Raw genomic sequence first — 16,145 nt, 5'->3', positions numbered from 1 at the left:
GTTTCAGCCTTGGAAAAAGTCAAGAGAGAACTAAATCTAGATTTAGAATGTTCTGTGGGCCTAGACATAAAATAGTCCCTCTGCCCAGTAAGAGGGGATTGTATAAGGTTATAGGATCTTGCTTACCCATCTACGATTAGGATTTCGCTTCCTCTTAGCTTCCTACATCTAACCCCACCTGTCCACCCTCCTTAAGCTTCTAAGACATTGGTGTGATAATATGGCAGTGAGCCTGGGGTCTACTCCTCACCCATCTTCCTGGGATGTTGTAATGGTGTTCTCAGGAGCAAACCTGCCAGGACAACACAATAGATTTTCTAAGTGGTTTCCATTGAGTGACAGTGTTTCTAGGGTAGACCTGAAATTATGAGGAGGTGAAAAAACCACCTAGAGCCAGGCGCGATGGTGCATACCTGTAATCCAGCACTTTGGGAGGCAGATGTGGGCAGATTGAACTCAGGAGTACAAGACCAGCCAGGGCAACATGGCAAAACCCGGTCTTGACAAAAAAAAGTTAGCCAGCATGGTGGCACACGTCTGTAATCCCCACTACTTGGGAGGCTGAGGCAGGAGGATCACTTGAGCCTGGGAGACCAAGGCTACAGTGAGCTGGGATCGTTCCACTGTACTCCAGCCTGGGCAACAGCAAGACCCTGTCTCAAAAAAAGAAAACAAAATGCCCAGAGCCAAACCATAGAACCCATGGCAGTGGGAGCCATACCCATTGCCCTCAATGCCCATTATTGCTGATAGAGTTGAACAAGGGAATAGAAAAAGAGGTGTCTGGTTCATAGCTTGCTGAACTCTGCCCTTTGTATAAAAGCGTGTGCATGTGTGTGTGTATGTGTATTGTAGGTTAATGGTGTGTATACTTTGTGTGTCTATGTTGATGGCATGTACTGTGAATAAACAGTCAATTGCATGAATGCCATGTGCTTATGTGTACGTGTGTGTGAAAAGAATGTACTGCTGTGGGACAGAGTTTAAAGCAGCTATAAAGCAATTCATTCTTGCTTTCCTCTTCCTATTTCAGTTCCTTTAAGAACAAATACAAAAGTGTTCTGTACTGTGGTACAGCCCCTGAAAAAGTTATGGATTTGGAGATCAAAGGGATCCAGAGATTAGGTGAAGTACATCTCCCCTAAGAGACGCTCTAAAAACTGAAAATTTTATATTGTTTTCTTTCCTTGGTCAAGCAAACCAAAATTAGAAAAAGAAAGATTATAGTGACATCTGCTAGGTGTCTTCCGCATGACTGTCCTGTTCCCAATTAGGAAAATCTTTTCCCTTCGTTTAGTATTCTCTTTAACTTTTAGTGTTAGTATGTAGGAATCTAATTGTTTAGATCAAGTTGTATGTGACTATAATTTGCATCAAATACATACATTTATTTCTCCCCTCACTAGTCCAAGCCAAATCAGATTGCCTCTCTTTCCTTCCTTCCTTTCCTCCTTTTATTCTTCCTTCCTTCAAATGATGAAATATTTCAACCACACTGAACAGTATAGAGAATAATATCATGAACATCCATCGACTCACCACCTAGCTTTATTAATTTTTAACATTTTGCTATTTTTGCTTCTGATAGTTTTTAAGAAATAAAATATTACAAACACACTGTGACTCCTGTGTTTAAGACGCTTAGCGTTATAAAGAAGTTAGCTTTTTTTCTTTTAAGAGATTGGGTCTCACTTTGCCACCCATGCTAGAGTGCAGTGGCACCATCATAGTTCACCGTAGTCTCAAACTCCTGGGCTCAAGCCATCCTCCCCCCTTGGCCTCCTGAGTAGCTGGGACCACAGGCATATACCATTATGCCCAGCTGATTTTTTTTTTTCTAGAGCTGGAGTCTCACTTTGTTGCACAGCTTTGTCTCATACTCCTTCCTGGTTTCAAGCAGTCCTCCCACCTCAGCCTCCCAAAGTGCTGGAAATACAGGCATGAGCCAACACGCTGAGCCAGAACTTAGCTATTAATAATACATTTGAAGACAGTATTCGTTTATTAAAATGTCTCTTGTTCTTTGCCATTTTGCAGTTTTACTACAGGGAACCTAGATCTGAATTTATTTATACTGCTTATGACTCTTCTTCCTGAATCTCAGTATTTATGTTTTTCGTCAATTATGAAAAACTCACAACCATTTTCTCTTATTGTTGCCTTTCCCCTATTTTCTCTGGGAACCCTGTTAGATATTCATTCTCTCTCTCTCTCTGTCTCTTTCTCTCTCTCTCCACATATATATAGATAGAGATATATAGATAGAGATATATGTAGACCTTCTCTTTCTATTCTTCATGTCTTTTAAATTTTGTCTCTTCCATAATTTCCATATCCTGGTCTCTCAGTGCTATATTCTGGGTTATTTCTTCAGGTCTTTTGCCCAGTTCATTAATTGTCTTTTTAGCCATGTCTGATTTGTTTAGAAACCTGTTTTTGTGTATAGAAACCACATATTTTATTTCTAAAATTTCCATTTGATTCTATCTCAAACCTGCCCATTCTTTCATATGGTAGATTCTTATTTTAAAATTTCTTATTTTGTCTTTAGTCATTTTAAACATATATCTGTAGTTTCTTTTAGCTGACTCTATTATCTGAAATTGCTGAGGATTAATTTCATGTCTAACTGTTTACTCTGTTTCATGGTAGATTGTTTTGTCATATGTTTTATAATTGTGGGCTGTGAGCTTATCTTCAGTGGTACTTTATCTGTGAGAATGCTATGTAGTCTAGGTTGAAGGTATTTCTTGCCAGAGAAATTTGCCTTTGCTTCTGCCTGCTGCCCCAGGAGTATCCCTAGCTGAGGAATACTTTTATTTTGATCTCTTGGCTTGTGAATTTCTGGCCACACAGGTAGTATAAATTTCAAAACCCAAACTGCCTAAAAACAGGATCACGTTACAAAGTCTCAGTAACAGGATTTGTTGCTGTTTCTCTGAGCCGGTGCTGGAATTTTTTTTTCCTGGTTCATCTTTTCTGTAGGAGTCTTAGTTCCAGCATTCCACTTTGCTCGAAACCCACCTTTTGTCCAAACATGGCCCTTAAAACTGAAGCCCCAAGATTACCAGGACCAGCACACTGCTTGGATGGCCATAGTTTATGCTCTTGCCATGCTCGTTTTTAGAACTCTCTTTGTTTTTGGACTCTGGGGAAATCTTAATTCTATTTTTTAGATATATTAATAGTAATAAGGCTTCTGTTTTATCCCAGAAATCTGAGTATCTTGTAGAAGGAGAGTTTTCAGAACTCTAGGCTACAACATTGCTACAAAGAGAAGCCTAAATTGGGTTTCTTCACAGGCGGTGATCACAGTCAGGGTCCTCAGGCTGCCTTTCATCTTATTCTCAGAGCATCGTGGGAGTTCCAAGACTAATGATACAAAAGCGACCTCTAGAACTGAAAACAGTTCCTTAAGAAATAGGAAATACCCTATTGGAAAGAATGGCAAAATGGAATGAGGCATATCCCACTGTATACTTTCTTATTCAGCACACTTTGAATTTCCCACATGCCACACAGTGGATATACACTGGTATACCAGGGACACACCGACACAATAAGACAGTCCCTGGCCACAAAGAGCTTGGAATCTAGAAGAGTACATAGTCCATACAGTCAGAATGAGAAGTCTCATGGTGATGTAGTAGAGGGAGCCCACCTAGCCTGAGGAGCCCAGGGAAGCTGTTTGAGAGGGTAAGGGGAGGAGCCAAGCTGAAGGATAAGGCAGAGGCCACTTGGTAAAGTGGCACCCAGGCAGAGGCTGCAGCTCATGAAGCAGCTAAAGGGAGCATGGTGTATTTGTGCTGCTTCAAATAGTTCTATTTGGAAAGACCTGAGTACAAAGGAGAATGGGAAAGGATGAGGAGGAGAGGTGACAGGGTTGGGTTGTAAAAGGTCTCCTTTGCCACTTCGGGGAATTCACACTTCTGAGGGCAATGGGGAGCCATGTAAGCAAGGGATGCATTTGATCAGATTTATACTGTATAAAAAGATTAATATGGCTGCTGTATGAAGAATAAATTGGAGTTTACAAGACTGGAGTCAGGGAGAACAGTCCAGAGACTGTCGTATTGATCTGGGTGAGAGATGGTGGCAGCCTGGACTACGGAAGTGGAAATGGGGATTCTGAGAAGTGGGTTTGAGAGCTCATGGGAATTCAGATGACATAAAGATAGTTCATTTCCTTAAAAAAAGTGGGGACAGGGAGAGATAACTAAGATGATTATTTCGTAGTTGAAACAAACAGATCATTCTGTCAGTCTGAGTGGTTTTCCACATTTTTTTTTTACTCTGACTCACGTAAAGGCTAAAACCTACCCCCACTAGAAAGAGTTCCTGTCATCAGTGATTCTCTGCATACAGCACAGAAAGATGCCTATATAACTTACAAAAAAAATAAGATTAAAATCTCAGGTGATCCCTAAATGCCCTTCCATCCGGTATGCCTGGCTTCTAGGGAATCACTGATGTGTGTAACAGGCAAGCATTTGGAGCAGAAATCGATCCTTCATTTAAAGTAACTGACATTTGAAGTAACTCTTTTGCAACATAATGCTAGTTCAGATACTTGCCCTACCACCTGTGCCTTAGACACTAGCTTATTCCTGGTGGAAACACAGCCTTCACGTAATTATGCATCCTTCCCTGATAAAGTGACAAATCAGCCAGTATATGACGAATTTGAGTTGTGTAGACAAATATACCAGGTGCACCAGCCAAGACAGACACAGTTGGTTGTGAATCATCCACACCAGCTTTCAGTGCAGTTAGATTCACAGAACAATTGCTCAGTTCCTTCCTTCATTTTCACAGTGTAGACCTGGCTCAAGACCCAAGAGTGAAGCAGCAAGTGTGAAGAAGCAGAAACATTATAAATAACCCAGAGAATCCTTTTATAACAGCAACTGCCTACTGATTTTGTGGCCTAACAGCTCGAGCAAAAACGAATATAAATACAACATTGTGCAATGACTAATTACTCAAAATTTTGTGCATCAGCAGAAGTGGAACCTGTGGTTGGTGCTAATATTATGAAATGCCTTAGCTGTTTAATAATCTGGTAGCTCTATATTATTTAGTATGCATTTTTCTTGAAGAACAATGATTTTATTTCAAGTACCTCTCACTGAAATAAAAAAGCAGCTGTTAGAAGATGAACATTTGGCAGAAAATATTTTAGCGAATCTTTTGTAAGATATTAAGTCCTACTGGATTAATTGTTTTCTGTCTAGAATGGTGGAGTCACAAAAAAAAGGCGATTGCTGACCACAAAAGGCAAAAGGCCAACCTTTAGAACTCAGTGAATCGCTAACAGACATTTTAGTTTTAATTGCCATTTATTCACCAATATATATACAAAGCTCTCATTAATATTGCCTGAAGAATGGGCCCTTTTTAATTCCATTTTTAGCTCACTCTCAGGATTCCACTTCTCTTTTATTAATGTGGAATTCTTTAAATTATAGAATAAATTAACCCACCGCAGACATTTTGGGCAGAATGGGGTTTTCAGCAAATTTTCAGCCTCCACAGACCATTCTTCTCAGCAGCTTGCCAGCCAGCAGAGCAGTGAGGGCCATGGCTGGGAGCAGCACCTGCCCCTGAACTTGAAGAGAGGCTAGAGCAGCCCACTGGGCTCCTGGCCCAAGCACACTCTCAGGGTGACAATGTCCTTCACATGTTCCTTAGGCTGGCCAAACAAGGGATATGCCAGTGGGTAAGCCACATCACCATAAGGCTACTGGGCACAGCCAGTTTCAGCCAAAGAACATTATGGTTGAGCTGCATTGATGTAGCCATATTGACTCATGGACAATTTTCACATTATTATAAGCAAAACAGAAAATATTCTTTTTTAATTATCAAGAAATGTGAAAAAAAAAAAAGAGCTTCATCTTATCTCCAGTTCCCATTCCTGGGGTGAAGTGAGTGATAGGTAAAGATTAAAAATGGAAGAGTTTTCAGACATGGCTGAAGATTACCTAGAGGGTGGGGCTCAGGCTTAGGCCGAGGGTGCAATGAGGTATAGAAAAGGGAAAGGATCAGGCATGTCTGTTCTGTATATTATTTGGTAATACAAGACAGTATATCAACATTTTTACATGGTCATTTTGACGCAAATGTTATCTCAAAACAGCTTCATCAAAATGCTCCACTTCAGTCCTGGTCTGACCAGCCAGCCCAGAGCCTATCACAAACTAACAAAGCTGAGAATGGACCCTGAGACACAGTCAGTCCCCAGATGGAGCCAGCCACTGGCCTCTGTCAATATGAACTAATGACTGACAGGAGCCATTTATCACCAATAGTGGGGCCACATCTGTCCATGGCACCAAACTGTGAGGTAGGTTGAACACCACAACCAAGCACCTTAACCTGTGTGAAGGCTGAGATGACCGAGACACACTGCGTCAGGCAGGGGATTTCTTTTGTCTTTGACTCAATTTTAGATGGATTCCAAGTGATGCAGTTATGATTATCTGTACTCTTTTTTACAAATGGTTACTAAATACTTGTAGGGTACCAATAAAGGAGGAATCTGGCAGTTCTGGGATGAAGGTTAATAGAGTTTTTCTTGTTCTGTAGTAGGTTGAAATTTAATCAGTGTATTGAAATTCAGAAGATTGGTGTCATTGGTACTACTACTTACAGTTGCTTTGGGCAGGGCAGTGCTGCCCTGAGCATATCTTAGCCCCACCTGACTTTGATTTTGCACTCAACCCCTTATTGATCCTTCTCTGTTCTCACCTATCTTAATGAAAAAAGGCTTTAGCCTCATAAACCTCATTCCAGATAGAAATACATAATTCAAGAGAAACACTGATGTCAAAGAAGAGAAGGCATACCAATTTGTGTCAGCATTTGCTGTAAATTAGAGAGGAGTACAAGGAGAGTTTAATGTAATGTAGAATTGGAATTAAAATAGAACCAATATTTAGGCAGTCCTCCGCCTCTTTTTTTCCCTGCTGTGACATGAAGGATTGACTTTCTCTCAGCTCAAGTATCTAATGTAGTTCATATTTTTTCCTTTCTGCTGGGATTCCCCACACACACACAAAATACTGCATATTTATTTCTGGCATCCAAAATTAAATATTTTCACCTTTTCCACTCCAATCACAACCAAAAACTCCAAAAACTCAGGAAGAGTTGGAGTTTCCCTCCTCATCACACCTTTGCAGCATAGAAAGGACCTCTGGTGGCCGGGCGCAATGCCTCACTCCTGGAATCCCAGTACTTTGGGAGGCCAAGACAAGAGGATCGCATTTGAGCCCAGGAGTTGCTGGAGACCAGCCTGTGCCACATAGAGAGACCCCATCTCTACAGAAATAATTTTTTATAGCCAGGCGAGATGGCAAGTGCCTGTAGTCATAGCTACTCAGGAGGCTGAGTTGGGAGGATCGTTTGAGTCCAGGAAGGGCAAAGCTACAGTGAGCCGTGACTGCACCACTGCACTCCAGCCTGGGTGACAGAGCAAGACACTGTCTCAAAAAAAGAAAAAAAAGACCTCTGCCATGCCAGTATAGTGAGTTCAGCTGTTGTAAATATGAATCCCTCCTTAATACAGTACTAATGTGGGTGTTACCGCCATGGTTTCTTTTTTCCTAAGCTGGAGTATAAAAGGTTGATAGTGAACATCTCACAATGTAAATCTGTACAAGATGTTCCTGTACACTTGTGAGAATTCTTTAGCACACATCCAAGAGTGTTCTTCCTTTTAAAGTGGTCACGCTGGGAACCTTCACGTTCAGACCACATGTTGTTCTCAGAACCTTTTTGGAGCTCTTTCTTTGAATTTTTGCCAGAGCTGACCTTGTTCTTTACTGTTGTCCATTGCTTTTGGCCAATGGTGGAGTTCCCTAGCTTGATCCCTCACCTTAATAATTAGACTTGGCTTTAAACAATTCACTCTTTCCAGAAATAAATTCCTTAGGATATGATTCTCAAAATATGGCCCTAATGCCAGCAGTATCAGCATCACCTGGGAAGTCATCCCAGGCACATCCCAGGCCCTACCTTAGATTTAATGGATCAGAAACTCTGGGGATGGAGCCCGGCAGTCAGTGTTTTAACAAGCCCTCCAGGCGATTCCAGTGCACGCTTAAGTTTCAGAACCACTGACAGATGAAATGTGCCTCCATTGAAGATATTCAAAGATATGCTACAGATTTTGAAGGTACGGAAGAGAAGTTTCAAAATATTTTTGAGCAAAGTTAGAATACATTTATGGCCTCCTCAGAGGACTGCTTTAATGGGGACTGGGCTTTAACCAAGGTGTTCAGTTCTATCACCTAGCCATTTGACCTTGAGCAAGTTCTTGCACTTGGTTTCTCATGTGGAAAATCAAAGACCCACCCTACCTACCTCACAGGATTGCAATGAAATTCAAATGTAATCACATCTGCAAACATGCCCTGTAAACCAGAAAGTGCTGTGGAAAAGTGAAAGTTATGTCACTCTGCAGGCAGAATTCTGGTAGCCTGCGCATTATATCAGGGAAATGAGTGGGGCAAAGGCTTATATTTATCATTTGGCTGGCCAGATATTCCTTTTTGTCTATATAATGGCCTTATGGCTGTGTCTCAGATTCTGCCATTTCAGTCCAACAATTCATCTGGTATTAAGAGAGAAAAACCATTGCCTGATTAGTAGCTATAAAATGCGAGGAAAATATTAATATATCCATTTTCAGGTCAGTCCTGGTGGCTCACGCCTTTAATCCTGGCACTTTGGGAGACCAAGGCTGGAAAATCGTTTGAGCCCAGGAGTTTGAGACCTGGCAACATGGCAAAACCCTAACTCTACAAAAAAAATACCAAAAAAATTAACCACCTACCTGTAGTCCCAGCTACTTGGGAGGCTGAGGTAAGAGGATCACTTGAGCCCAGGAGGTTGAGCCTACAGTGAGCTGAGATTGTGCCATTGCACTCCAGTCTGGGCAACAGAGTGAAACCCTGTTTCAAAAAAAAGAAAAGAAAAATATATCCATTTTTTGGCTGGGTGTGGTGGCTCACGCCTGTAATCCCAACACTTTGAGAGGCCAGTGGATTACTTGAGATCAGGAGTTTGAGACTAGCCTGGCCTGTATGGAGAAAACCCATCTCTACTAAAAATATAAAAATTTCCCAGGCATTTAATCCAGTGGTGCATGCTTGTAATCCCAGCTACTCAAGAGACTGAGGCAGGAGAATCGCTTGAACCCGGGAGGCAGAGGTTGCAGTGAGCTGAGATCGCGCCACTGCACTCCAGCCTGGGCGATAGAGTAAGACTCAGTCTCAAAAAAATGAAAATTTAAAAAAAAAAAAGAAAAATATATCAATTTTCAAACTTGCTGTTCTCTACAAGGTCCCAGGAAAGCTCGGAAATGAGCCATCAGGGCTAACTACATTGCGTGGATACTGAAGCTCTCATGCCTAGAACATGGTACACACCAACAGTGCAAGGGTCTATCCTAAAACCATCATTTTATGCCTGTGCAGGGGTGTCTGGACCTTCAAAGACGGAGCTCAGTGCTCATTGCCACACATTAATCACTGCAGAAAGACCGAAAAGAAAAGCCCTCAAGAAAATCAGATCTATGGAAACCAAGATTTACAGACGAAACCAGTTAATGCAAGTTTGTCCAACACAAATTTGTAAACTTTCTTAAAACATTATGAGAATTTTTCTGCGATTTTTTTTTAAACCTCATCAGCTATCGTCAGTGTATTTTGTGGCCCAAGACAATTCTTCTTCCTGTGTGGGCCAGGGAAGCCAAAAGATTAGACACCCTGATGTATCTGTGTTCAAGAAGAATGCGGATGGATTTTTACCTTAGAGATTAGCCTTTACAAACAACTTCATCATAGAAATTCTTTTTTTTTTTTTTTTTTTTTTTTTAAGACAAGGTCTCACTCTGTCACCCAGGCTAGAGTGCACAGCTCACTGCAGCCTCGACTTCCTGGGCTTCAACAATCCTCCCACCTCAGAGTACCTGGGACCACAGGTGTGCACCACCACACCTGGCTAAAGTTTCGCATTTTTTTGTAGAGACGAGGCTTTGCCATCTTCCCCAGGCTGTTCTCAAACTCCTGAGCTCAAGCAATCCGCCGGCCTTGGCCTCCCAAAGTGCTGAGATTACAAGCTTGAGCCCCCCGTGCCTGACCAGGAATTCTTTAACAGCAAGCTTCTGGTGCATTTATAATTTAATTTGAAAACTTTACAAACTCTTTAATGAACACTTCTGGGCAGGAAGGAAGCTAAACCTGTTGCCTCAGTGCTTATTGGGAATGAAGTTTCAGAAACACAGAACCACCTGGCCAACACCAACTTCACTTTTCACACAGTGTCAGCTAAAATCAAGATTAGGTGTGAGTATATTAATAATTGGTTAATTATGGTTCCATTATTGGATAATTATGGAACAATAAGCTATTGGTTAATTATAGAATTAGAATATGAAATGATTTTGCTCAAAAATGTGTCCCCACTTAACAAATCTCTAGAGACAAAGTAGATAAGTGGTTCCTAGGCCTGGGGATGGTGGGGAGGAATGAGGAGTGACTGTTAATGAATATGAGGTTTCTTTCAAGGGAGATGAACATTTCTAAAATTAGATTGTGGTGATGGTTGCTCAACTCTATACCGAAGAACATTGAATTGTATACTTTAAATGGCTGTATTACATGTATATTAATTATACATATTTTTTAAAATCCAATAGCTAATGAATTATAGAGCCAAGACCAAAAAAAAGTGCCTATTTAAACAACAGAAGCAAAAATAATATCAAAACTTTGCTGCATGCAGTTTTAGACTTGATTCATATGAAAGTGGTCATTTGAAATACCTTAAGCTGGAAAATACTTTTTTTTTTTTCTTGAGAGTCTCGCTCTGTCATCCAGGCTGGAGTGCAGTGGCACGATCTCAGCTTACAACAGTCTCCACCTCCCAGGTTCAAGTGATTCTCCTGCCTCAGCCACCCAAGTAGCTGGGATTATAGGTGCACACCACCACACCGGCTAATTTTTGTACTTTTTTTGTGTGTAGATGGGGTTTCACCATGTCAGTCAGGCTTGGTCTCGAACTCCTGACCTCAAGTGATCTACCCACCTTGGCTTCCCAAAGTGCTGGGATTACAGGCGTGAGTCACTGCACCTGGCCCGTGCTCTGTCTTTTAATTGCAGAGTAATTAAAAAATGGATTATCTCAGACTAATAGATTTTTTTTTTTTTTTTTTTTTTTTTTTTTTGAGACAGAGTCTTACTCTGTCACCCAAGATGGAGTGGCACAATCCAGCAGGGGCACAATCTTGTCTCACTGCGACTTCCACCCCCTGACTCAATCAATCCTCCCACCTCTGCCTCCCAAGTAGGCGGGACTATAAGTGCATGCCACCAAACCCAGCTAATTTTCGTATTTTCTGTAGAGACAGGGTCTCACCATGTTGCCCAGGCTTGTCTTGAACTCCTGGCCTCAACTGATCCTCCCGCCTCAGCCTCCCAAAGTGCTGGGATTACAGACATGAGCCATCACACCTGGCTAATAATTGAAATTTAAATGTCAAAAATCAAGGTGGCTGGTAGTAGAAGGCAAAGTCACGAACATTTGCAACATAATGGTTTGTCATGTTCCCTACAGATTTCTTTAGAAAAAAAAAATCAGTACTTACATAATAATGATAAGAAAACTGAACTCTCACTATTCTTCATGATGCTCATAAACTGACCTGGTTAGGGAAGGCTGCAAGGTTGAGGTTCAGGAAAGGATGTGATCTCATCCTTATGATAGAAATATGCACTGATAAGTTAGAAAAATTCAGATTTTGGCCTGGTACAGTGGCTCGTGCTTGTAATGCCAACACTTTGGGAGACCAAGGCAGGAGGATCACTTGAGGCCAGGAGTTTGAGACCAGCCTGGGCAACAAAGAGACTCTGTCTCTATAAAAATATTTTTTAAAGAGAAAAGAAAGAAAAAGAAAAATTCAGATTTGAGCTGTGGAACTGGGCTCTTGTGTAAGTGGCGTTGTGCCTAATGGTATGTTCACAAACAGACGGCTCAGTCCTGTCTGCATAGGGGAGAACCTTTCCACTTTCCCACCTTGGGAAAGATAGGCCATGCCATGCTGGTTTTCATCTTCTTGTTAAATTCCTCACCCCAGGGGTTGAGCTTCCCCAGGACTCACTGGTGGCCATGGAGACTGTAGATGGAGGTACACAGGAAAGGAACTGGCTGACAGAGGTAGGGATTTCTGGTTCAGTGGGAGGAAAGCAGGGAGATATTAGCATACATTAAACTTAGGGTTGCTGCTTAGGGCTTCTTTTTTTTTTTTTTTTTTTTGAGACGGAGTCTCGCTCTGTCACCCGGGCTGGAGTGCAATGGCCGGATCTCAGCTCACTGCAAGCTCCGCCTCCCAGGTTCACGCCATTCTCCTGCCTCAGCCTCCTGAGTAGCTGGGACTACAGGCGCCCACCACCTCGTCCAGCTAGTTTTTTGTATTTTTTAGTAGAGACGGGGTTTCACCGTGTTAGCCAGGATGGTCTCGATCTCCTGACCTCGTGATCCGCCCGTCTCAGCCTCCCAAAGTGCTGGGATTACAGGCTTGAGCCACCGCGCCCAGCCAGGGCTTCTTAACTCACTAGAAGACCCTAACTGGGCCACTGGTAGTTCTTTGGGACAAGAGGTCCTGCTTTATTTTTTTCTCAAACTTTATTTTTTATCATCACCCACTCCAAGGAAACTTTTGGGACTTTTTTTTCCTAATCACTCTCCCTCTTCCCCCATGAAATTTTTATACCACGTACACACACATACACACACACACACACACACATACACATATGTTCCTTGACCTACAGTGGGATTACATTCAGATAAACCAACCGTAAACTGAAAATATAATTAATCGAAAATGCGTTTAATACAGCTAACCTACTGCTATACTTGAGATGTTGTCCCTGCCAAATCTCATGTTGGATTGTAATCCCCACTGTTGGAGCTGGGGCCTGGTGGGAGGTGATTGGATCATGGGGGTGGATTTCTCATGAATGGTTTAGCACCATCCCCTTGCCACTGTCCTCAAAATAGTGAGTGAGTTCTCTTGAGATCTGGTTGTTTAAAAGTGTGGCGGTGGGGCACAGTGGCTCACGCCTGTAATCCCAACACTTTGGGAGGCAAGGGCAGGTGAATCACCTGAGTTCAGGAGTTTAAGACCAGCATGGGCAACATAGCAAGACTCTTGTCTCTAAAAAAAAGAACAAAAATTAGCCAGGTAAGATGGCACACACCTGTAGTCCCAGCTACTCGGGAAACTGAGACAGGAGGCTGACTTGTGCTAAGGAGGCTGAGGCTGCAGTGAGCCATGGGTGACAAGAGTGAGACCCTGTATCAAAAACAGAAGTGCGTGGCATCTTCCCCATCACTCTCTTTTGCTCCTGCTCTCCCTGTGTACCATGCCTGCTCCTGCTTCACCCTCCACCATGAGTGAAAGCTCCCTGCGGTCTCCCCAGAAACCACGCAGATGCCAGCACCATGCTTGTACAGCTGCAGAACCACGAGCCAGTTAAATCTCTTCTTTATAAATTAGCCAGCCTCAGGTATTTCTTTATAGCAATGCAAGAACTGCCTAACACAGCTACCAAACATTATATTACAGTTTGTACTGAATGTGTATCACTTTCATACTGTCATAAACTTGAAAAATTATAAATCGAACCATCATAAGTTGGGACCGTGTGTGTGTGTGTGTGTGTGTGTCTATACTGTGGCCCTTTGGAGAGCATTTGTGTAATATCTAAGATTTCTTTCAGACATCCCCACCAAGAATGGATTTTGACTCCTTTCGGGGAGATATAGCCCCAGTTGGGAATGCATGCCCCAGATGAAATGAAGGCTGTAGGCAGGGCCCTTCTGTTCACTCTGAGTGAGTGGTGAGGTTGATCACATGGAGTAAGTAGATCAGGTGGCCCTTTATCCATCATTAATCAGGATAGGCCCTGACCTCAGGTTCCAGCACTGCACTGCTAGGGGAATATCTTCCAAAATCACATTGTTCCTGCACCATCTGTTCAGCCTGCCTTCCCTGTCCTCCAGCCTCTGCTACATCTCCTCTCTATGGGTGGCAGCCCTCTGTGCAGTGGCTGGCTAGCTGTGGTTGACAATGGAATGCTCCATCAACTTGGCATTGCTGAGGATGTGCAGGCTGTCCCTGCCAGCAGCAACCCTGTTCCCATCCTGTCCTGCAGCCTCACCTGCCCCAGCTCTAGGCCTCTGCCCAGAAGCCTCTCAGTGTTCTCCCTCTGCACGTCCTCCACAAATGAACGCATGGGAAATGGAGACCCCAGCACACAATGGTGATCATGGCTGGAACTCTCTGGAGCCTGGCATCCCTCATAAACAAGGGCCACAGGACACTGATCTTCACCTCTTCCTGCCTCCAAGTGCATTCCTGGCCGCCCTTATCCTTCTACTCTGAGCTGGAAACATAAAGCCAGTCACAGCGTAAACCCCTTGCCTCACAATCCTATGGATTGTGCCCTGGGATGTTGACCTTCTTTGTTTCTTAGATGCCTTGTCTGGCCACCTCTGACCTAGGTCATGGGCTTTCACTGCCAAAAACTTGAGCAACATAAGGGGCCACTGAAATAATACCATCTTTGTCTGCCTCACCTTTGTTGAACACCTGCTTTGTGCCAAGCACTGTGCTAAGCCTTTTCACATACATTACTTAATTCAGTCTTCACAATAGCCCTATGAAGCAAGTTCCCATCGTACAGATAAATAAACCCATGGAAAAGCTGAGTAACTTGCCAGAGGTCACACAGCTAGTAAGTGGTGAAATCAGGACTTAAACCCAGGTCTGTCTGAATTCCGAACCATTTACTGCATTGTCCCTGTTGAAAAAATCACATTTTCCAGTTGTGCGAATAGAAATAAAAATGACACAAGACCTTTACTGCCAGTGAAAAGGCAATGAATTTACCATTCTTAAAAGATGACAGAGCTGGCCAGGAGTGGTGGCTTGCACCGGTAGTCCCAGCTACTCAGGAGGCTGAAGTGGGAGAACTGCTTGGGCCCAAGAGGTTGAGGCTGCAGTGAGCTGTGATTGTGCCACTGTAACCCAACCTGGCTGACAGAGCAAGAGCCTGTCTCAAAAAAAAAGAAAAGAAAAGAAAAGACACAGCTAACAAAGAGGCAGAGGCAGGACCTAAAACCAGGTTCGTTTGACACCCATGTCTCCTGCCTGTCAGTGATTAACCCTTGAGGGACAAAGAATGACTTTTACGTTCCCAGGCCCAGTCAGCTAGATACTCACGCCTCAGCCTTCTGCAGACAGGAACAAGGCAGAAGCCCCATTTTTAGAACGTGGAAGCAAGCACAGAGCAAGCCTGGCCCCTGGGCCAGTATAAGTATGAGCCATCTCAGCAGCTGGCACAGCCCTCCTTGAAACACTCTCCCTTGAAGAAATTCTGACCTAAACCCAGTGTAGCCAGCAAGGCTGACCCTGTTGGTAGAATCTAGTGGCCCCAGTATGGTGGTAGGAGGTAGCAGAGACCCTGGTGGTTTACATTTGCCCTCTCTCCCTTTCCTAAATCCCTGACAATATTCTTTTTAAAGAAATAATGCATTGACTTATGATTTAGTCATGTTTCATCCCATTTGCTTTTCCCTGGCTTCTAAAACCACAAGCATGGCTGGGGAATTCGTGTCCACAGTGTAGGCTCTGAATAGCTTTGTGTAGGGAGAGGTTTTGAAAAGAGAAGAAAGTGGCATCTACTTGTGAGATGGAATGCATGAAGACATCAGGGAGGAATGCAAGGGCTGTAACTGTTAGGGTCCCTCGGCAGTTTGGGTAGTGACTCATTCAGCGTGGGTACGGATTCCTAACAAGTGAAGCTTGGTAGTGACGTCATTCTTGCAAGATTGTCTGGGATCTGTTAGAGCTGCCTGACAAGGTCTTACCTTGGAGACTTTCATCACTGGGGGGTTTTTCCCAGCCACACTTCATACCCATCATTTCCTCCAGCTTGTCCCCTTTTCTATCAACTGGAATTTGGCAAACTAGAACTTTCACGCATCTGTTCCATTGTCATCCTCCTACAGGGCGTTCCTGGGACAGTGTGTGCTCCTCACCTCGTCGCTCAGTACCCATCCTCCTGACAGTT

General features: G+C 43.1%; 1 protein-coding gene across 4 annotated transcripts in view; it reads left to right on the top strand.

Moving 5' to 3' along the window:
* The window catches only part of RBKS (ribokinase), a 108,868-nt gene that overhangs the window by 74,465 nt on the left and 18,258 nt on the right, over positions 1 to 16,145 (top strand). Inside the window, exon 8 of one of the 4 annotated variants that reach the window (XM_010371187.2) lies at positions 4,816 to 5,563. The exons of the other annotated variants lie outside the window; for them this stretch is intronic. Coding sequence (XP_010369489.2) covers positions 4,816 to 4,881 — 66 coding nt within the window. The 3' untranslated portion in view covers positions 4,882 to 5,563. Of the gene's footprint in view, positions 1 to 4,815; positions 5,564 to 16,145 lie in introns of those variants that run through there. 4 annotated transcript variants of the gene reach the window in all.

Source organism: Rhinopithecus roxellana, chromosome 17 (genome assembly GCF_007565055.1).
Source record: "Rhinopithecus roxellana isolate Shanxi Qingling chromosome 17, ASM756505v1, whole genome shotgun sequence".
Taxonomy (NCBI): Eukaryota; Metazoa; Chordata; class Mammalia; order Primates; family Cercopithecidae; genus Rhinopithecus; species Rhinopithecus roxellana.
Note: the sequence above shows the minus strand (reverse complement) of the source record. Positions and strands in the feature narration are given on the sequence as shown.